Raw genomic sequence first — 16,717 nt, 5'->3', positions numbered from 1 at the left:
CTGTGAAGAAATAACACCTTCAGTTCTTCAGTGTGCTCACAAAGATTGGCGTAAACGTTTAACCATGCGCATCCGGCAGAATGGCGAATACATCGAATATGTCATGTAAAGCACTTTGTGAAACTTTGCCCTCACTTAACTCCAAAACAAGTACAGATAGGGCAAAACTGACTTTTCCAGTGTGTTTCTGAGTAAATTTTAACCAAAAATGATATATCATATGATCCTCTTCGCATTTGAAAAACCTGAGCTGAATTTAATATGGTGGAGTTCAAAATGACCACCAAAAATGTCTTCCACCCAAGAAAAGAATGCTGCTTCGCTCCTGATTAATACTTTCACACATTGGAAGTCAATTTTCTTATTATTACACCAGTTAAAATGGTGTGTCCAGACTTTTGGCTCACCCTGAATATATAATTTTTTTTTCTTGGGGGGTGGGGGTGCAATTCTGAGTTTTGCTATAGGGCTCCATACGTTCTACGTGTGGAATCCCTATGGACTGTTTTCTACAACTGATTCTCCTGGCTGATTGCTCTATGGCAATGATACTGAGAACAACGCAGCATTATCCAGCACACGATAGTAAATGCTCCAATGAGCTTCTGCAGGGGCCGGACGGTACCTAATGCCCAGTGCGATCTTCCCTATATAGTAATTCTCACCCATGTCTAAAATTACAGGGAATAAGCTAAAGCGGGACGACTCATTCTGCATCATATAACATTGACCTAATTTTGTCGTTGTGTTACATAAATTCTTCATATGAGGTCTCGGGCACTCAGCTGTATTACGGCAAGTCCCGAGTAATACAGAACTGTAATATGGCACCCATACAAGTGTATGGCCCTAGTGTACCTCCAATTTCATGCACAGGCCAACAGAAAAAAAATATAGCATCCCCCATAGAAACATTGGCATAGAGGAGAATACCCCATAATATAGTACCATACAGAGCACTATATGGCGGCACTCATAGTACAGGACGCTGTATGCCAACATAATGTTCTTCAGCCATGAGCAGGAGCAAAAACATTGTAATTCCTACATTTATCATTACATCTGAGATGTAGGACCCACCGACATGTACCAAGAATCCAGTAGATCCCACACTGTGGATCTCCTACCTTCAGCCCCGTTCCCAGCACGATGACATCATACTCTTCCTCCATGCCAGAGAGATGGGTCTGTTCTTCACATTCGCGGCTACCTGTGTTGTTGCAGGTAACAGTGTGTTGTACTAAGCTGATCTGCCAGACGGTGATAAGCCGCCAGCTTTCAGACTGTCACTAGGCCCAGTAACCCAAAGCCGGGCCACCTGCTGTAATCCAGCTAAACCACCCCAAGGGTTCTTCCCTCAGGCTGTGCGGGAACGGAGGCTGCTGCAAAAGAACAAGAAGAAGCAGATGATCTTATTTATACGTAGACTGGTTATAAAGAGGCAGTAATGCCCCCCCTCCCCAAATCAACTTTTCCCCTTTGCACTATTATAAGCCTTTTAGAAGTCACCAAAGATTTTCAGGAAGAACTGAAGAGGTAATGAATGTACGCTGAATGGCCCCATCCAGTAGCGCGTTGGACTCTCTTGGCCTTCAGCCTTCAGCAATTCATTGTGGTGTAGACTCCACTAGGTGATAAAATCATTCTGCAGGAATATCGGTCCTTGCGGACAGGAAATTCCTTGTAGTTGCCGCAGATTAGATAAAAGGTAGTGACATACTGGGATCAGCTGACAGGAAGGGGTCATCGATTCATGCTGCTTGCTTCTAATTCTCTCCCTCCCATAGGCACGCTGCAACAGAAATCTGAATTCCTCTGATCAGCTGATGTTTTTCCGCTGCTCAGTGATACAATTTCTGCGCTCTTTAGCCTCGAGGGAGTCTCGCCTTTCTATTTCTCATAGCCAAAATGGCGCTGGAACTGGTCGCCTGCTGTTATAGCCCATCCGTGCTAAGTTGTTCGTTTGGACGTTATATGGAGCACCACGAATTGTTTCCGTCCACAGGATCCCCTTTTGCTGGATGTTTTTCCTCGATCACGTTATTCTCAATATACTTGCCACGCTGCTACATGAGAAAACCCCATGCGGTTGGCAGTGACATCCCGGCCCGGCTAGTTGGCACTTATGACCAGGCCTCGTTGGAAGTCACTCAGATCGCTGGATTTTCTCATTTAACGTGGATTCACACTGAAACTGATCCACGGAGAACTGGTCACGTGATTTTATGCTGCACTCCGGGGTCACAGGGAGAATTTACATACAGGGTAACGCCAACCATGGGAGGGCCAGGGCACTAATAAAGGGACCATTCAGTGTATAGAGGTCACAGAACTCAACTAACATTCTTAATCTTTTATAGGGGATGCATTTATCCCTATAATACACACCTAAGCTGCTGCAGAACCCCTTTTTGGAGGGAAGCAAGAACTTATAGTCAATCACTGATTGAATAACACAAACCTTTGCTTCTTACTTAATAGGAGGTTCTGTAGTAGCTGAGGTGTATATTGCACTGCCAGCCAGAGTGCCCACCATATAGTGGCAAACACAATGCTTCCAGTAACTGTGGCCACAGTGTAAACCCCATAAGGTGGCCCCATAGAGTACTCACTATAGTATGCACCCCATAAAGTAACATAGTATGTTAGGTTGAATGAAGACAATGTCCATCTAGTTCAGCCTGTTTTAAACCCTAGTTGATCCAGAGGAAGGCAAAAACCCCAAGAGGCAGAAGCCAATTAGCCCATTTGGGGGAAAATTTCTTCCCGACTCCATAATGGCAGTTAGAATAATCCCTGGATCAACCCTCGATAATTCCTACCTAAATAGAAGACCAGCAAACCCACTGGTCACCTAATGTCTATATCCTGTAATATCATAGCGTTCTAGAAAGACATCTAGTCCCCTCTTAAACTCCTCAATGGATTTTGCCATCACCACTTCCTCAGGCAGAGCGTTCCACAGTCTCACTGCTTTTACAATAAAGAACCCCGTTCTGTGTTGGTGATTAAACCTGCTTTCTTCTAGACGTAGCGAATGCCCTCTTGTTCCAGACGTCGTCCTGGGTATAAACAGATCATAGGAGAGATCCTTGTATTGTCCCCTCATGTATTTATACATAGGTTTTTGGTCGCCCCTTAGCTGTCTTTTTTCCAGGGTGAAAAATCCTAATTTTGATAGCCTCTCTGGGTATTCCAGTCCTCCCATTCCATTTATTAATTTAGTTGCCCTTCTTTGGACCCCCTCGGGCACTGCAGCAGCTGACTGGCATTGACTACTCCAGTTTAGTCTACAGTCCCCTAGTACCCCAGGTCTTTCTCCATATCACTTTTCCCTAGCTGTACCCCATTTAGTGTATATTGGTGACATCCGTTTCTCCTGCCCATGTGCAGAACCTTACATTTATCCACATTGAACTTTATTTGCCATTTCTCTGCCCAAGCCCCCAGCTTATCTAGGTCCGATTGTAGCTGTACCTTGTCCTAAGTTGCATTGATTATATTGTATAATTTTGTATCATCTGCAAATATTGATATTTTACTGTGCCGCCCCTCTATCAGGTCATTGATAAATATATTGAACAGAATGGGGCCTAATACTGAGCCCTGTGGCACCCCACTAGCGACGGTGGCCCAATCAGAGTACGAACCATTTATTACCACCCTCTGCTTTCTATCTCTATTAGGTACTCACTATAATATGCCCCCCATGAAGTGTCCCCATACAGTACTCACTATAGTCTGCAAAGTCTTCTCATAGAGTACTTACTATAGTGTGCATCCCTATAAAGTATCTCCATATAGTACTAGCTAGTGGGCATCCAATAAAGTTTCCACATACATTACTAGCTACAGTTTGCACCCCATAGTGTCCCCATACAATACTCGTCATATCTGAACCCCATGTATTTCCAGTTATGGGAGCAGAAAAAGGTCTCTAGGTGCCCAGAGTCTGGCCTTACCCACCTCCCAGTTCTGATATTCAGGATGGCATCTCTCAGATGGGCAGTAATTAACTGTCCAATGTCACCCCCTGCCCCACCCATGAGTAGCATTGAGACCATCTTGTATCTGTAGCCCGCAGTGTCCTGCCGCTCTTCTCTCCGATCCCCTCAACCACCAACAGCATCCAATTACTTATACAAAGGCATTTAAAGGCATAGTTGTGTTTTCACTCATTCATTAAAATCCTCGCCCCATTGTTCCCTTGGGGACGGGGGTCTCCTATCTCGTCTGTCTCTACAGCCGCACTGAGCCCCTCATACACTGCCAGCCACAAGGTCTAGGAAGAGGTAACAAGGAGGTGAGACTGTCAGCTCTCTGGTGATATCTGTAAGGCCCCCTGCACACGGGCGGAAATTCTGTGGCGGGATTTCCCGCAGAATTTCCGCCTGTGGCCGCTGCCATAGGATTGCATTAGATAACGCAATCCTAGGCAGACGGCCCTTTTTTTGTCTGCGTGAAAACACACGAAAAAACAAATCGCGGCATGTTCTATTTCTGTGCGGGTCTCGCAGAGGCCCGCACAGAAATGTCGGTGGTGACGGGACAGCCCCTCTCTGTGCATGTGCAGGCTGGCCGGCAGCCGACACAGCACAGAGAGGAGACACCGGGAGCGGGTGAGCTGCAGGGGCACGGAACTGCATCCCGGGATCCGTCCCGGACGTCTGCAGACGGCCTTACTCTACATAAATATAAAAGTTAAAACAAAACAACTAAATGTTTTTATGCCAATGCACTGAACTTATCCACAGACCCCCAACATGAGGGGTGCAGAAAGAAAACTAAGAGGTCCTGTACAAGAGCCTGAGAGACCACTATGGACTACGGCTCTAATTCTGCTATGGTGAATCATAAGCGAAGTCATACGGAAGGGAATTCCTTTACTCTGTACGAGATCGCCCTCTGCTGACCCAATGAGGAACAAGGCAAAGGAGCATCAGTCCATAGTGTAAGACTGATACATTTTTAGCCAAAATCAGAAATGATCCTACAGAGTGAAATTTTATTTGAACATTCATCTTGGAATACAATTTTCAATTACTACCGGTATGTAAAGAATCACTGTGTGCATACATCACATATCCTGTACTGATCCTGAGTTACATCCTGAATTATACTCCAGATCTGCACTCACTATTCTGCTGATACATTCACTGTGTACATACATCACTTATCCTGTACTGATCCTGAGTTATATCCTGTATTATACTCCAGAGCTGCACTCACTATTCTGCTGGTGAAGTCACTGTGTACATACATTACTTATCCTGTACTGATCCTGAGTTATATCCTGTATTATACTCCAGAGCTGCACTCACTATTCTGCTGGTGGAGTCACTGTGTACATACATGACTTATCCGGTACTGATGCTTGGTTACATCCTGTATTATACTCCAGAGCTGCACTCAATATTCTGCTGGTGGAGTCACTGTGTACATACATTACTTATCTGTACTGATCCTGAGTTATATCCTGTATTATACTCCAGAGCTGCACTCACTATTCTGCTGCTGGAGTCACTCTGTGCATACATTACTTATCCTGTACTGATCCTGAGTTCCATCCTGTATTATACTCCAGAGCTGCACTCACTATTCTGCTGGTGGAGTCACTGTATACATATATTACTTACCCTGTACCAATCCTGAATTACATCCTGTATTATACTTCAGAGCTGCATTCACTATTCTTCTGGTGGGGTCACTGTGTACATACATCACATATCCTGTACTGATCCTGGGTTACACCCTGTATTATACTCCAGAGCTGCACTCACTATTCTGCTGGTGGAGTCACTGTGTACATACATGACTTATTTGGTATTGATGCTTGGTTACATCCTGTATTATACTCCAGAGCTGCACTCACTATTCTGCTGGTGGAGTCACTGTGTACATACATTACTTATCCTGTACTGATCCTGAGTTACATCCTGTATTATACTCCAGAGCTGCACTCACTATTCTGCTGGTGGAGTCACTGTGTACATACATGACTTATTCGGTACTGATGCTTGGTTACATCCTGTATTATACTCCAGAGCTGCACTCACTTTTCTGCTAGTGGAGTCACTGTGAACATACATCACATGCATATATCTATATTCCACAACACGTCTGCTCGATTCACAACCTGATTGGTTGTTTGGGTTGGCTGATTCACAGTGATTGGTTGTTTGGGTTGGCTGATTCACAGTGATTGGTTGTTGTACTGTCAGGTATAGTGATGCCCATTTCAAAGATGGCAGGATACAGATGTCTTCATATCACGTGGTCAGTTCTTCATTGGTTCAAATCAAGGGCCAATATGAACCCGCACATTTCAATGTCATTATATGCCGTTCGTCCATATTTTCCCTGTTACGAATGCTAGTCACTCTAAACCCAACGGAAGCAGGGAACCTGTGATAGCTTTATCTCTAGTGATAAGAGGCTTAACTAGGGAAGGTTTAAGAAGGCGGGGTTTCTAACAACTTAGTTCGCTGATAGGTGGATTTGACTGTCATTTATCTAGGTTTGGCACACATCACCTGCATAGAGACGAGGAAGAGGTGGGAAATATGAAAAAACGAGCTCTGTGATTGGTGAAGAGGACTGTCAGTCAGAAAGTGAGGGCGGAAGTTGTAAAGAGGGACGCAGCTATAGGCTGGGAGCGGCCGGCATTAAGTAATGTGATTGGTTGGCTTATCTGTAAGGTAAAGTAGGGCAAAGGTCGAGGTAGTAAACCTTGTCCGGAGGCGGCTGTCAGTGTGCGGGATCTGCCGTCATGGCCGAGAGGAAGCAGCAGCCCATCAGCCCCCTGAAGAACTTCTTCGCGGGCGGCTTCGGCGGAGTGTGTCTGGTGTTTGCCGGCCATCCGCTAGACACTATAAAGGTGGGAGCCCCGGCGGGGAGCAGTGACCCCGAGGAGCGGCCTGCGGCTCTCTGGTGCTGCTGTGGTTGGTGGGGATAATTCCCAGCGCAGAGCTTCCTTGTAGGCAGATACTGGGGGGCTTCATAGAGGAGGTGGTGAGATAGCGGGGGTGCAGGCATTAGGGGGCGCTGCAGACTGCGCGGGGGGTGCGGGCATTAGGGGGCGCTGCAGACTGCGCGGGGGGTGCGGGCATTAGGGGGCGCCGCAGACTGCGCGGGGGGTGCGGGCTTTAGGGGGCGCCGCAGTCTGCGCGGGGGGTGCGGGCGTTAGGGGGCGCCGCAGTCTGCGCGGGGGGTGCGGGCGTTAGGGGGCGCCGCAGACTGCGCGGGGGGTGCGGGCGTTAGGGGGCGCCGCAGACTGCGCGGGGGGGTGCGGGCGTTAGGGGGCGCCGCAGACTGCGCGGGGGGTGCGGGCGTTAGGGGGCGCCGCAGACTGCGCGGGGGTAGCGGGCGTTAGGGGGCGCCGCAGACTGCGCGGGGGGTGCGGGCGTTAGGGGGCGCCGCAGACTGCGCGGGGGGAGTGCGGGCGTTAGGGGGCGCCGCAGACTGCGCGGGGGGTGCGGGCGTTAGGGGGCGCCGCAGACTGCGCGGGGGGGAGTGCGGGCGTTAGGGGGCGCCGCAGACTGCGCGGGGGAAGTGCGGGCGTTAGGGGGCGCCGCAGACTGCGCGGGGGGGGGGTGTGCGGGCGTTAGGGGGCGCCGCAGACTGCGCGGGGGGGGGGGGTGTGCGGGCGTTAGGGGGCGCCGCAGACTGCGCGGGGGGGGGGGGGGGTGCGGGCGTTAGGGGGCGCCGCAGACTGCGCGGGGGGGGGGGTTGCGGGCGTTAGGGGGCGCCGCAGACTGCGCGGGGGGGGGGTGCGGGCGTTAGGGGGCGCCGCAGACTGCGCGGGGGGGGGGGTGCGGGCGTTAGGGGGCGCCGCAGACTGCGCGGGGGGGGGGGGGGTGCGGGCGTTAGGGGGCGCCGCAGACTGCGCGGGGGGGGGGGGGTGCGGGCGTTAGGGGGCGCCGCAGACTGCGCGGGGGGGGGGGGGTGCGGGCGTTAGGGGGCGCCGCAGACTGCGCGGGGGAGGGGGGGGTGCGGGCGTTAGGGGGCGCCGCAGACTGCGCGGGGGAGGGGGTGTGCGGGCCTTAGGGGGCGCCGCAGACTACGCGGGGGAGGGGGTGTGCGGGCCTTAGGGGGCGCCGCAGACTACGCGGGGGAGGGGGTGTGCGGGCCTTAGGGGGCGCCGCAGACTACGCGGGGGAGGGGGTGTGCGGGCCTTAGGGGGCGCCGCAGACTGCGCGGGGGGGGGGGGGTGCCGGCGTTAGGGGGCGCCTCAGACTGCGCGCGGGGGGGGTGGGGGTGCGGACATTAGGGGGCTCTGCGCAGGGATTAGGGAATGCTGCCACAAGTGAGGTGCTCAACAGAAATCGGTGGGCATGGTTAGTCAGTAGGAAAATCTGGGGGCGCCCCTTTGGGGAAGTCAGTGTCTGTGTGTGCGTGCGTGCAGTGGGGGCGCCCCTTTGCGCAAGTTGGAGTGCGTAGCCCCAGGGGCAAGGTGGTGTGCACGTGTGCGTTCTTTCAGTTGGGCGCCACTTTACGGAAGGTGGCTGGCGTCCGTGCTCCTGAGGGGCACCCCTTCCGGAAGCCACTCTGTAGTGTTCATTAAGGAGTGTATTGGACATAGGGAAACTCAGCCGTTTTAGGGCTCTGTGCCCCCAGGAATGGCGTAGAGTAGTAGTAGCAGCAGCAGCGGAAGCTGATCAGCGGCGCCCTCTCTGGTGCTGACAGTACTTAGTTACACAGGCAGCTGACTGTCTCCTCTCTGGCCTTGGGGGAACTTGTATAAAGGTGACTACTGCATTGTGACCTGCAGGGGGCGCTCGTGTTCAATGAGTTTTTAGGCCGAAGGTTGCAGTAGTGACAGCTGATGAGATGTGGCACACGCTGTAATATCATCTAATACACATTTTGTGACATGACGTGGCAGCTCTATCATTGAGAGTCCTAGGAAGAAGCTGCGAGAACCTTCTGGCTGGCCCTCTGCACCCCGCTGCTGTATTTCGTGTCCCCCCTCGTTACTGTTGATGTGATCGTCTGTCTCCTCCATCAATCTTCTTTTTACTTTGTGCTTTTTCTGTAGGTTCGGATCCAGACACAACCCAAGCCGGCCGCGGGGCAGCTGCCCTTGTACTCAGGAACCTTCGACTGCTTCAAGAAGACTCTTGTAAATGAGGTATCGCCATCTAGATACTGGGACTTAATGCATGCTAGGGCAGAGTGTTACATAGTTTGGGGGGCTACTACCCCTGCCTAGGGTAAGTTTTGGGGCTCAGCCCCCAATGATCGATACTTAAAGGGGTCTTCCAGTAAATTAACATTGTCTTTTTTAGCTTTCACCCATCCACTGGGTGGGTGAAAAGTGACAGATCGGTAGGGAGCCCCTGCCTATCCTGAGAATGGGGGGTCCTCTTTGGCCCCCTTCTGCTTACCTCTGCAGCGTTGTTCAGACCCGAATGTTGTCCGATTTCAGTGGACTGGCGGAAACAGCCGAGCTGTTTTTACCTGTCCTCTATTGTTGTGATCTAGCGCTGCAGCCCCGCTGTGGTCCCGATGGTTTTTGTGTAGCAGATTCTGTTGGTGGCAGTCAGGTGACTGCTGTAGCCAGTCAGAGGCTGCAGCGGCAATGCCCATTCCTCTGGCATCAGCGCCCACATCTTTGGTACCATGATGCCTTTAATTGGCTTCAGAGGTCACCTGACTTCCGGTAACGTCATCTGTGAACACAAGCATTGGGGCACTCTAGGGCAGAGGTCAGGTAAGTGCAGCCCCTCTTATGTTTGGACAGTGGGCCCTATAGGGGGAGTACTATCTGATAACGGGACAACCCCTTTAACAAGACACATGTGTTGGCAGCTATAGGTAGTGCGACATGTCTTGTTGATAGTGTACCTGAATTGGGACCAGTAGTCCTTCACCAGCACATCCTTGTACCATACCTGAGTGCAGCCTATCTGTTCTCCCAGTAGGGCAAAACAAGGACAAACGTCATGGGGAGCCATACCAGGGGTCCCCAACCACCGGGGCCGGGCCGGGCCCGCTGCCTTGTGCTATGTGGCCCGCGGCGTGCCGACGCCGCTGACCACTGAAGCGATTACCAGCGGGGGCGCCGCAGCTCCCCGCTGGTAATCGCGCTGATCCAGGCGCACACTGTGCAGCCAGGATCCTCCTCCCCGAGCCCCCTGCTCATTAGTTCCGCAGGAGAGGACTCGGGGAGGAAGCGTTCCGGGCTGCACACTGACATCAGGGCAAGCAGAGAGAGAGCGACGCTGACAGCAGGGAGGAGGTAAGTATATGGGTTGGGGGGCTGTCTATTACTGGGGGGGGCTGTCTATTACTGGGGGGGGCTGTCTATTACTGGGGGGGGGCTGTCTATTACTGGGGGGGGCTGTCTATTACTGGGGGGGGCTGTCTATTACTGGGGGGGGCTGTCTATTACTGGGGGGGGCTGTCTATTACTGGGGGGGGCTGTCTATTACTGGGGGGGGCTGTCTATTACTGGGGGGGCTGTCTATTACTGGGGGGGGGCTGTCTATTACTGGGGGGGGGGCTGTCTATTACTGGGGGGGGGCTGTCTATTACTGGGGGGGGGGCTGTCTATTACTGGGAGGGGGGCTGTCTATTACTGGGGGGGGGGCTGTCTATTACTGGGGGGGGGGCTGTCTATTACTGGGGGGGGGCTGTCTATTACTGGGGGGGGGCTGCCTATTACTGGGGGGGGGGGGCTGCCTATTACTGGGGGGGGGGGCTGCCTATTACTGGGGGGGGGGGCTGCCTATTACTGGGGGGGGGCTGCCTATTACAGGGGGGGGGGCTGCCTATTACAGGGGGGGGGCTGCCTATTACAGGGGGGGGGGCTGCCTATTACAGGGGGGGGGGCTGCCTATTACAGGGGGGGGGCTGCCTATTACAGGGGGGGGGGCTGCCTATTACAGGGGGGGGGGCTGCCTATTACAGGGGGGGGGGGGCTGCCTATTACAGGGGGGGGGGCTGCCTATTACCGGGGGGGGGGGCTGCCTATTACGGGGGGGCGGGGGCTGCCTATTACGGGGGGGGGGGGCTGCCTATTACGGGGGGGCGGGGGCTGCCTATTACGGGGGGGCGGGGGCTGCCTATTACGGGGGGGGGGGGGAGAGGCTGCCTATTACGGGGGGGGGGAGGGGAGAGGCTGCCTATTACGGGGGGGGGGAGGGGAGAGGCTGCCTATTACGGGGGGGGGGGGGAGAGGCTGCCTATTACGGGGGGGGGGAGAGGCTGCCTATTACGGGGGGGGGGGGGGAGAGGCTGCCTATTACGGGGGGGGGGGGGGAGAGGCTGCCTATTACGGGGGGGGGGGAGGCTGCCTATTACGGGGGAGGGGGCTGCCTATTACGGGGGAGGGGGCTGCCTATTACAGGGGGAGGGGGCTGCCTATTACAGGGGGGATTGCTTACTGGGGGGGGCTACTTATTGCTGGGGGGGGCTACTTATTACTGGGGAAGGGGGGGACCTGCTTATTACTGGGTGGGCGGGCTACTTATTACAGGGGAAGGGGTTGCTTATTACTGGGGGGGGGGACCTGCTTATTACTGGGGGGAAGGGGGGATCTGCTTATTACTGGGGGGGGGGGGGGGCGAAATTATTACTGGGGCAGGGGCTGCTAATTACTGAGAGGTGGGGGCTGTCTATTACTGGGGGGGGGGGGGGGAGATAAATTATATACTGCCCTATGTGTGTACTGCCAGGACATTCTAAATGTCATAATTAAATAAGAATGCACTAAACTCCAACTCCCTTCATAACCCCGCCCCCTATAACCAAAGCCCCGCCCATGCCCTGCCCCACTCTGCCGGGCCTTGTAAAAATGGTCTTGCTTGAAGCCGGTCCCTGGTGCCAAAAAGGTTGGGGACCACTGGTCTATACCATTCGGGGGTCATAAAATTGCAATTATCAGGAACATAAGCATGAATTCACACACGGCAGGTTGTGATCTGCACCTCTGTTCCATCCATGTGAATAGGGCTGTATCTGCATTGAGCTGGTGATGAACGCCCGGACACTCTGCCTTGTGTGACTAGAGCTTAGAGTATTTCCATTTTCGACTTTTATGACCAATCTGCAGGATAGGTGATAAAATCTCATCAGTGGTGTCTGAGACCCCGCTTATCCTGACAACAGGTGCCTTATTTTCCCCTATTCTTGTCATTGCAGGCTCATTGCCCCAAGCTGCAGCGATGTGGAGATTGAATAAGGCGGCAGTCATACATGCGTGGCGCCTCTCCATTCATTTCAATGGGGCTATTGGAAATGGCCGAGTCCAAGCGCTCAGTCATCTCTTGCAGGTCCGTTGAAAATGAATGGAGCCGCGCCACGCTTGTGCGACTTCTGCTACATTCAGTCTCCTCTTCACTGTGGGGGAAGAGTGTAGTGTGCCTGCAGTCAGGAGGAGAGGGAAAAGCGGGGCTCCTGTTCTTGGCATTGGTGGAGGTTCCAGTGGTGAGACCCCCACTGATCAGGCTTTTATCACCTATCCTAAAGTTTATTGTGGCACAACCCTTCTATAGCGGCGTTCCCATAATTGACTTTTATCACAGGGATAGGTCTGATAGGTGGGGGTCTTACCACTGGAACACTAATGTCAAGAAGAGGGCTTTAGCATCCCACTTCTATCCTTACTACACTTGAATGGAGCAGCATCCAAGCATGCACACTGCCTCTCCATTCAACTCTGAGCCAGCTGGAGGTAGCTGCCTGCTTGAGTGCATTGCACGAATGGAGCAGCAGCTTGCTCAGCCGTCAGTACAAGGGGTGCATTGAGCAGGAAAGAGAGGCTTAGGACCCCTGTTCTTAGGCTGGATGGGGAAGGAGGGGGGGGGTGTAATACCTGTTTAATAGTCCAGCACGCCAAGCAGCCAACACATTGTTCTAGTGCCAAATTGCCCACGTGTTCTGAGTCACCTGCTCAGTGCTTTGCACCAGGCTGCAGAACATGTACTGACCAGTCTTTCTTGAACTGCTGAAGTATTGCTGCTTTCACCACCCAACGTTCCCAGTGTCCTGGCTAGGGAAACTGTCTGATAACTCCTGTAGAAGCTGTCGCAGAGGGTCTTACAACCCCCTCTCACATAATGGTTATAGGGTGGAGAGCAAGCAAAGCATTCATTGCTGCTGTAGGGCAGCTGACTATAATGGTGGCCACATTGCTGTCACCCAGCTTTACCAAAGGTAACTACAGTTGCACTCCAAATTATCCCCCCCCCCCACCCCCAATTACGAATTTGGTTTATTTGCCAACTTTACAAACTTTCATCTGTTTGCAAAAAAGCATTTAAACAAGAACGATATTCATAGCTCAACACGACCAATATAGCAAGCGGTTTCTCCAAATTCACCACAAAATGCCACTTTTACTAACTCTTGCCGTCTCAAAATTACCCTCCCTCCAGTCCCAATCAGGGGAAGGAGGACTGAACCCCAAGAGGGAAGACTATCTGGTCAAGGTGGCAGCAAGGTCACTCTGACACCCCTGGAGGACATAGAACCCCTGAAAGACATGGAGCTAAACAAAGAAAGCAGAAGAGGTGAGTGCTGGATAAGCACATGCACGTGCAAGCTGGGGCGATCGCGAAGACGGTGAATCTGCGGGTGGACCTTGCATCCCGCATTGCAGTTAGCATGGGAGCATATGAGGAGTCCATGAGGCAGCTATGTTATCACCGTAGGGAGCTCCATGCTGCCCATTGTGACAGTGCCCTCTGTGGGGGAAAAAAAAGTAGCCATCACCGAAATAATTGTAAACTGCAAGGAGGCAATTGAGTTTTATAAAGAGGAGAGGGAAAGCATTTTGGAGAACAGCGGCTCTTTCGGGGAAAAACTTACAGAAGATGCAAGGTTCTCCCGAATGGCGTCCAGGAGTGACTGCAACGTCTGAGGAGGGGCAGGCCATTTACTCTGGTGAGCAGCAGTCCTTGCCGCAAAGAGGGACTGCAGATCCCGGCATTCCAAGTAAGCAAGTTGGCCTGCCTTCCACAGCAAAGACTCAGATGGGGTGATGGCAGCAGCAGTAGTAGTGAAGAGGAGGTCCTGATCATGCAGCAAATTGGGCTGCAGGAGTCACTTGAGAGGATGAGGAAACTTAACTTTGGAGAGGAATTGCCAACTGGTGAAAATAAAAAAGAAAGCCTTTGTTCAAGAAAGGTACATCTGTCACCAAGCACTCTCGCTTAGCTGCACAGTTGGATCAGGGTGCTGTAATGCCTGTAGGCCTGGGCTCCGTGGTGGGTTCAGTGCAGGGGACTGGGGAAGAAAGGGTCAGTAGAGTCAAAACTCGCTTGCGCCAGTAGTAGATTGGGGGGCTGTTGGTTGCCTCCCAGTAGGAGGGTGGGTGGAGGAGTTATCCAGATCCTGCTTCCAGCAGCTTGGCTGTCCCTCTTGTGTCCCTGAAATGCCTGAGAGGTGTGACGGGGCACAGTGAGTGGTGGCCAGATCTTCCCATCCTGGAAATCTGTTGCTATGAAGGTCAGAGGAACTACAGATGCCATAGTGCGTCACGTGGGTACAGCCATAGCCACCGATACTAATCCTGTAAAGACTGCTGAGAAACTGGAGTCGGGTGAGTTTAATGTGGCCTCTAAGGCCTCCTTCACATGAGGGACAAAGTGGCGTTGCTACAATGCTACAAATCGCATGTATGTGAAGCCCATGCTTTCCTATGGGTTATTGCGATATTGCCGCGAGAAGACTCTGTGATATCGCACGGTGCAGCGATGTGATTTGGCAATTTTCTCGCCGCAATGCCGTATCGCCCGTGTGAAGGAGGCCTAAGGCTGATAATGTTAAAGAGAAAAATAAAAAAGGTCCTGGTCCAGTTAGTGATGGCAGAGGTGCGGAAGATGGGATGGAGGTTGCGATTAGTAGCCCCTGTTGCCTCTGTTACCACAGGGGGTCCCAAAACATCAGGTGTCCCTGATGCCCTTAAAAACATACCACCTGCTCCAAAAGCATGTACGGGTTCAGGAGGTATGGAAATGAGTCAAGATCCAGTTGGCCCTCCAGCAGCAACGTCTGGTAGAAGTTAAGCCGCTGCTGTAGGGTGGTGGGAGTGGGTGGCGAACGTCGTCCTTTTTTTTGGCATTGTGCAACATTGCCTCCTGAAGGCTTTGAGGAAAGGGGAGAACTTAATGACTGTAGGGGGTAGAGTGGTGAATATGTTTCTGGGTAGAGCGACACAGACTTGGTGCTTTCCGAGAGCAAAGAGGGGAGACCATATGGTCCCTGCTGACAACTTGCCAGGATGTCAGCCATAGGAATGTGGACAGTCTTCTGTGGAGAGTTGGCGATGTGTGCCCCATAAGGGGTAAGTAGGAACTTTTGCTGAAGATGAGTTTGACATCGGCTTTGTTCACTCGGAGCGCCTTGAGCTCTTGTGGGGGAATTATGACTGGTAAGGGCTAGCCTGACTGGCGAGGTTTCGCTGTACAAGTCATAACCCACCAGACTGAAGTTAATGGTGACCATTTTGACCCGTAATAAATCACTCTTGCTATGACCTCTTGACTTGGCTCAGTCAGTACGGTAAGATGGTGGACGTGCCCAAAAGGAACCAGGATAAACCCGGCATCTGGTCTGAGAGAAAAAGCAAAAGTGCAGCACTGAGAAGGAAAAATGAGGAATAGTAGAGGTGGGAAGAAGAAAGCCTTCTAACTCCAACATCAATGATGGCGGCACCCTCTCTCACACTGGCATCAATTAACATTGCCAGCATCAAGTCAGATATAGCTAGATTTGAGGCCTTTGATTATTGTTAGTTTTTTTTTTTTTCAGTTGCGTTGAAGCCGACATTTTTGTCTTTGTAAGAGACCAGGCTGCCAAATTTGGCAGCTGTACATAAGGGTGGACACCCACTGGCGTTTTTTTCCCCCCTGCGCTGCGAGAATGGCAGTGCAGTGCGAGAAAAAAACGGCATCACGCTGGGACATCGCCAGTCTTTTCAATGGGGCCAGCGGCAGCAGCGCTAGCCCCATTGAAAAGAAATGCAGAATGCCGCGGACTTCTGCCACAGCTGTGGCAGGAGTTTCCTTCATCCCCACGGTCCCCGCGGGGATGAAGGAATCCGCTGTTACAGCTGTGGCAGAAGTCCGCGGCATGCTATCCCATTGAAAGCAGTGCGTTCGGGCAAGCCCCGCAGTCTGATTATCGGGGAAGGGCTTGAAATATAAGCCCTTCCCCGATAATCATCAATAAGTGGTAAAAAATTTTTTAAAAAATTACTTACCTCTCCGCCGCTCAGACGCGTACTGGCTCCCCGACACTGCTGTCCAGCACTCTCAGCAGGCGGGGATTTAAAAATTCCCGCCTCCTGAAAGGGCTGTGCTGATTGGCTGAGGGCTCAGCCAATAGCAGCTAGTGCTTAGCTATTGGCTGAGCGCTTGGCCAATTACAGATAGTCCTTGGCTATTCATTCATGAATAGCTGAGCTAGTGCTATTCATAAATGAATAGCTAAGGACTATCTGTAATTGGCTGAGCGCTCAGGGCTGTGCTGAAAGTGCTGGACAGCAGTGTCGGGGAACCAGCCGGAGGATGCGACGGAGAGTTGAGTGTTTTTTTTTTTTTTTAACTACTTATTGATGATTATCGGGGAAGGGCTTATATTTCATAATCATACTGCGGGGCTTGCCCGAAAGCACTGCTTTCAATGGGATCGGCAGCAGTGCCGATCCTATTGAAAGCAATGGGAAAGCATGCCGCGGACTTCTGCCACAGCTGTCAGAGCTGTGACAGCT

At 52.3% G+C, this 16,717-nt stretch overlaps 2 protein-coding genes across 3 annotated transcripts in view; one reads left to right on the top strand and one right to left on the bottom strand.

Annotated features, from left to right (window-relative positions):
* Positions 1 to 1,172, bottom strand: part of LOC136621355 (rab GDP dissociation inhibitor beta-like) — a 31,236-nt gene extending 30,064 nt beyond the window's left edge. For both annotated transcript variants that reach the window (XM_066596809.1, XM_066596810.1), the window contains exon 1: positions 1,128 to 1,172. In XM_066596809.1, coding sequence (XP_066452906.1) covers positions 1,128 to 1,172 — 45 coding nt within the window. The remainder of the gene's footprint in view (positions 1 to 1,127) is intronic.
* A 5,531-nt stretch (positions 1,173 to 6,703) lies between these two features.
* Positions 6,704 to 16,717, top strand: part of SLC25A20 (solute carrier family 25 member 20) — a 30,817-nt gene continuing 20,803 nt past the window's right edge. Inside the window, exons 1-2 of the mRNA XM_066596808.1 lie at positions 6,704 to 6,877; positions 9,038 to 9,130. Of these exons, the coding sequence (XP_066452905.1) occupies positions 6,770 to 6,877; positions 9,038 to 9,130 (201 nt within the window). The 5' untranslated portion in view covers positions 6,704 to 6,769. The remainder of the gene's footprint in view (positions 6,878 to 9,037; positions 9,131 to 16,717) is intronic.

Source organism: Eleutherodactylus coqui, chromosome 3 (genome assembly GCF_035609145.1).
Source record: "Eleutherodactylus coqui strain aEleCoq1 chromosome 3, aEleCoq1.hap1, whole genome shotgun sequence".
Taxonomy (NCBI): Eukaryota; Metazoa; Chordata; class Amphibia; order Anura; family Eleutherodactylidae; genus Eleutherodactylus; species Eleutherodactylus coqui.
Note: the sequence above shows the minus strand (reverse complement) of the source record. Positions and strands in the feature narration are given on the sequence as shown.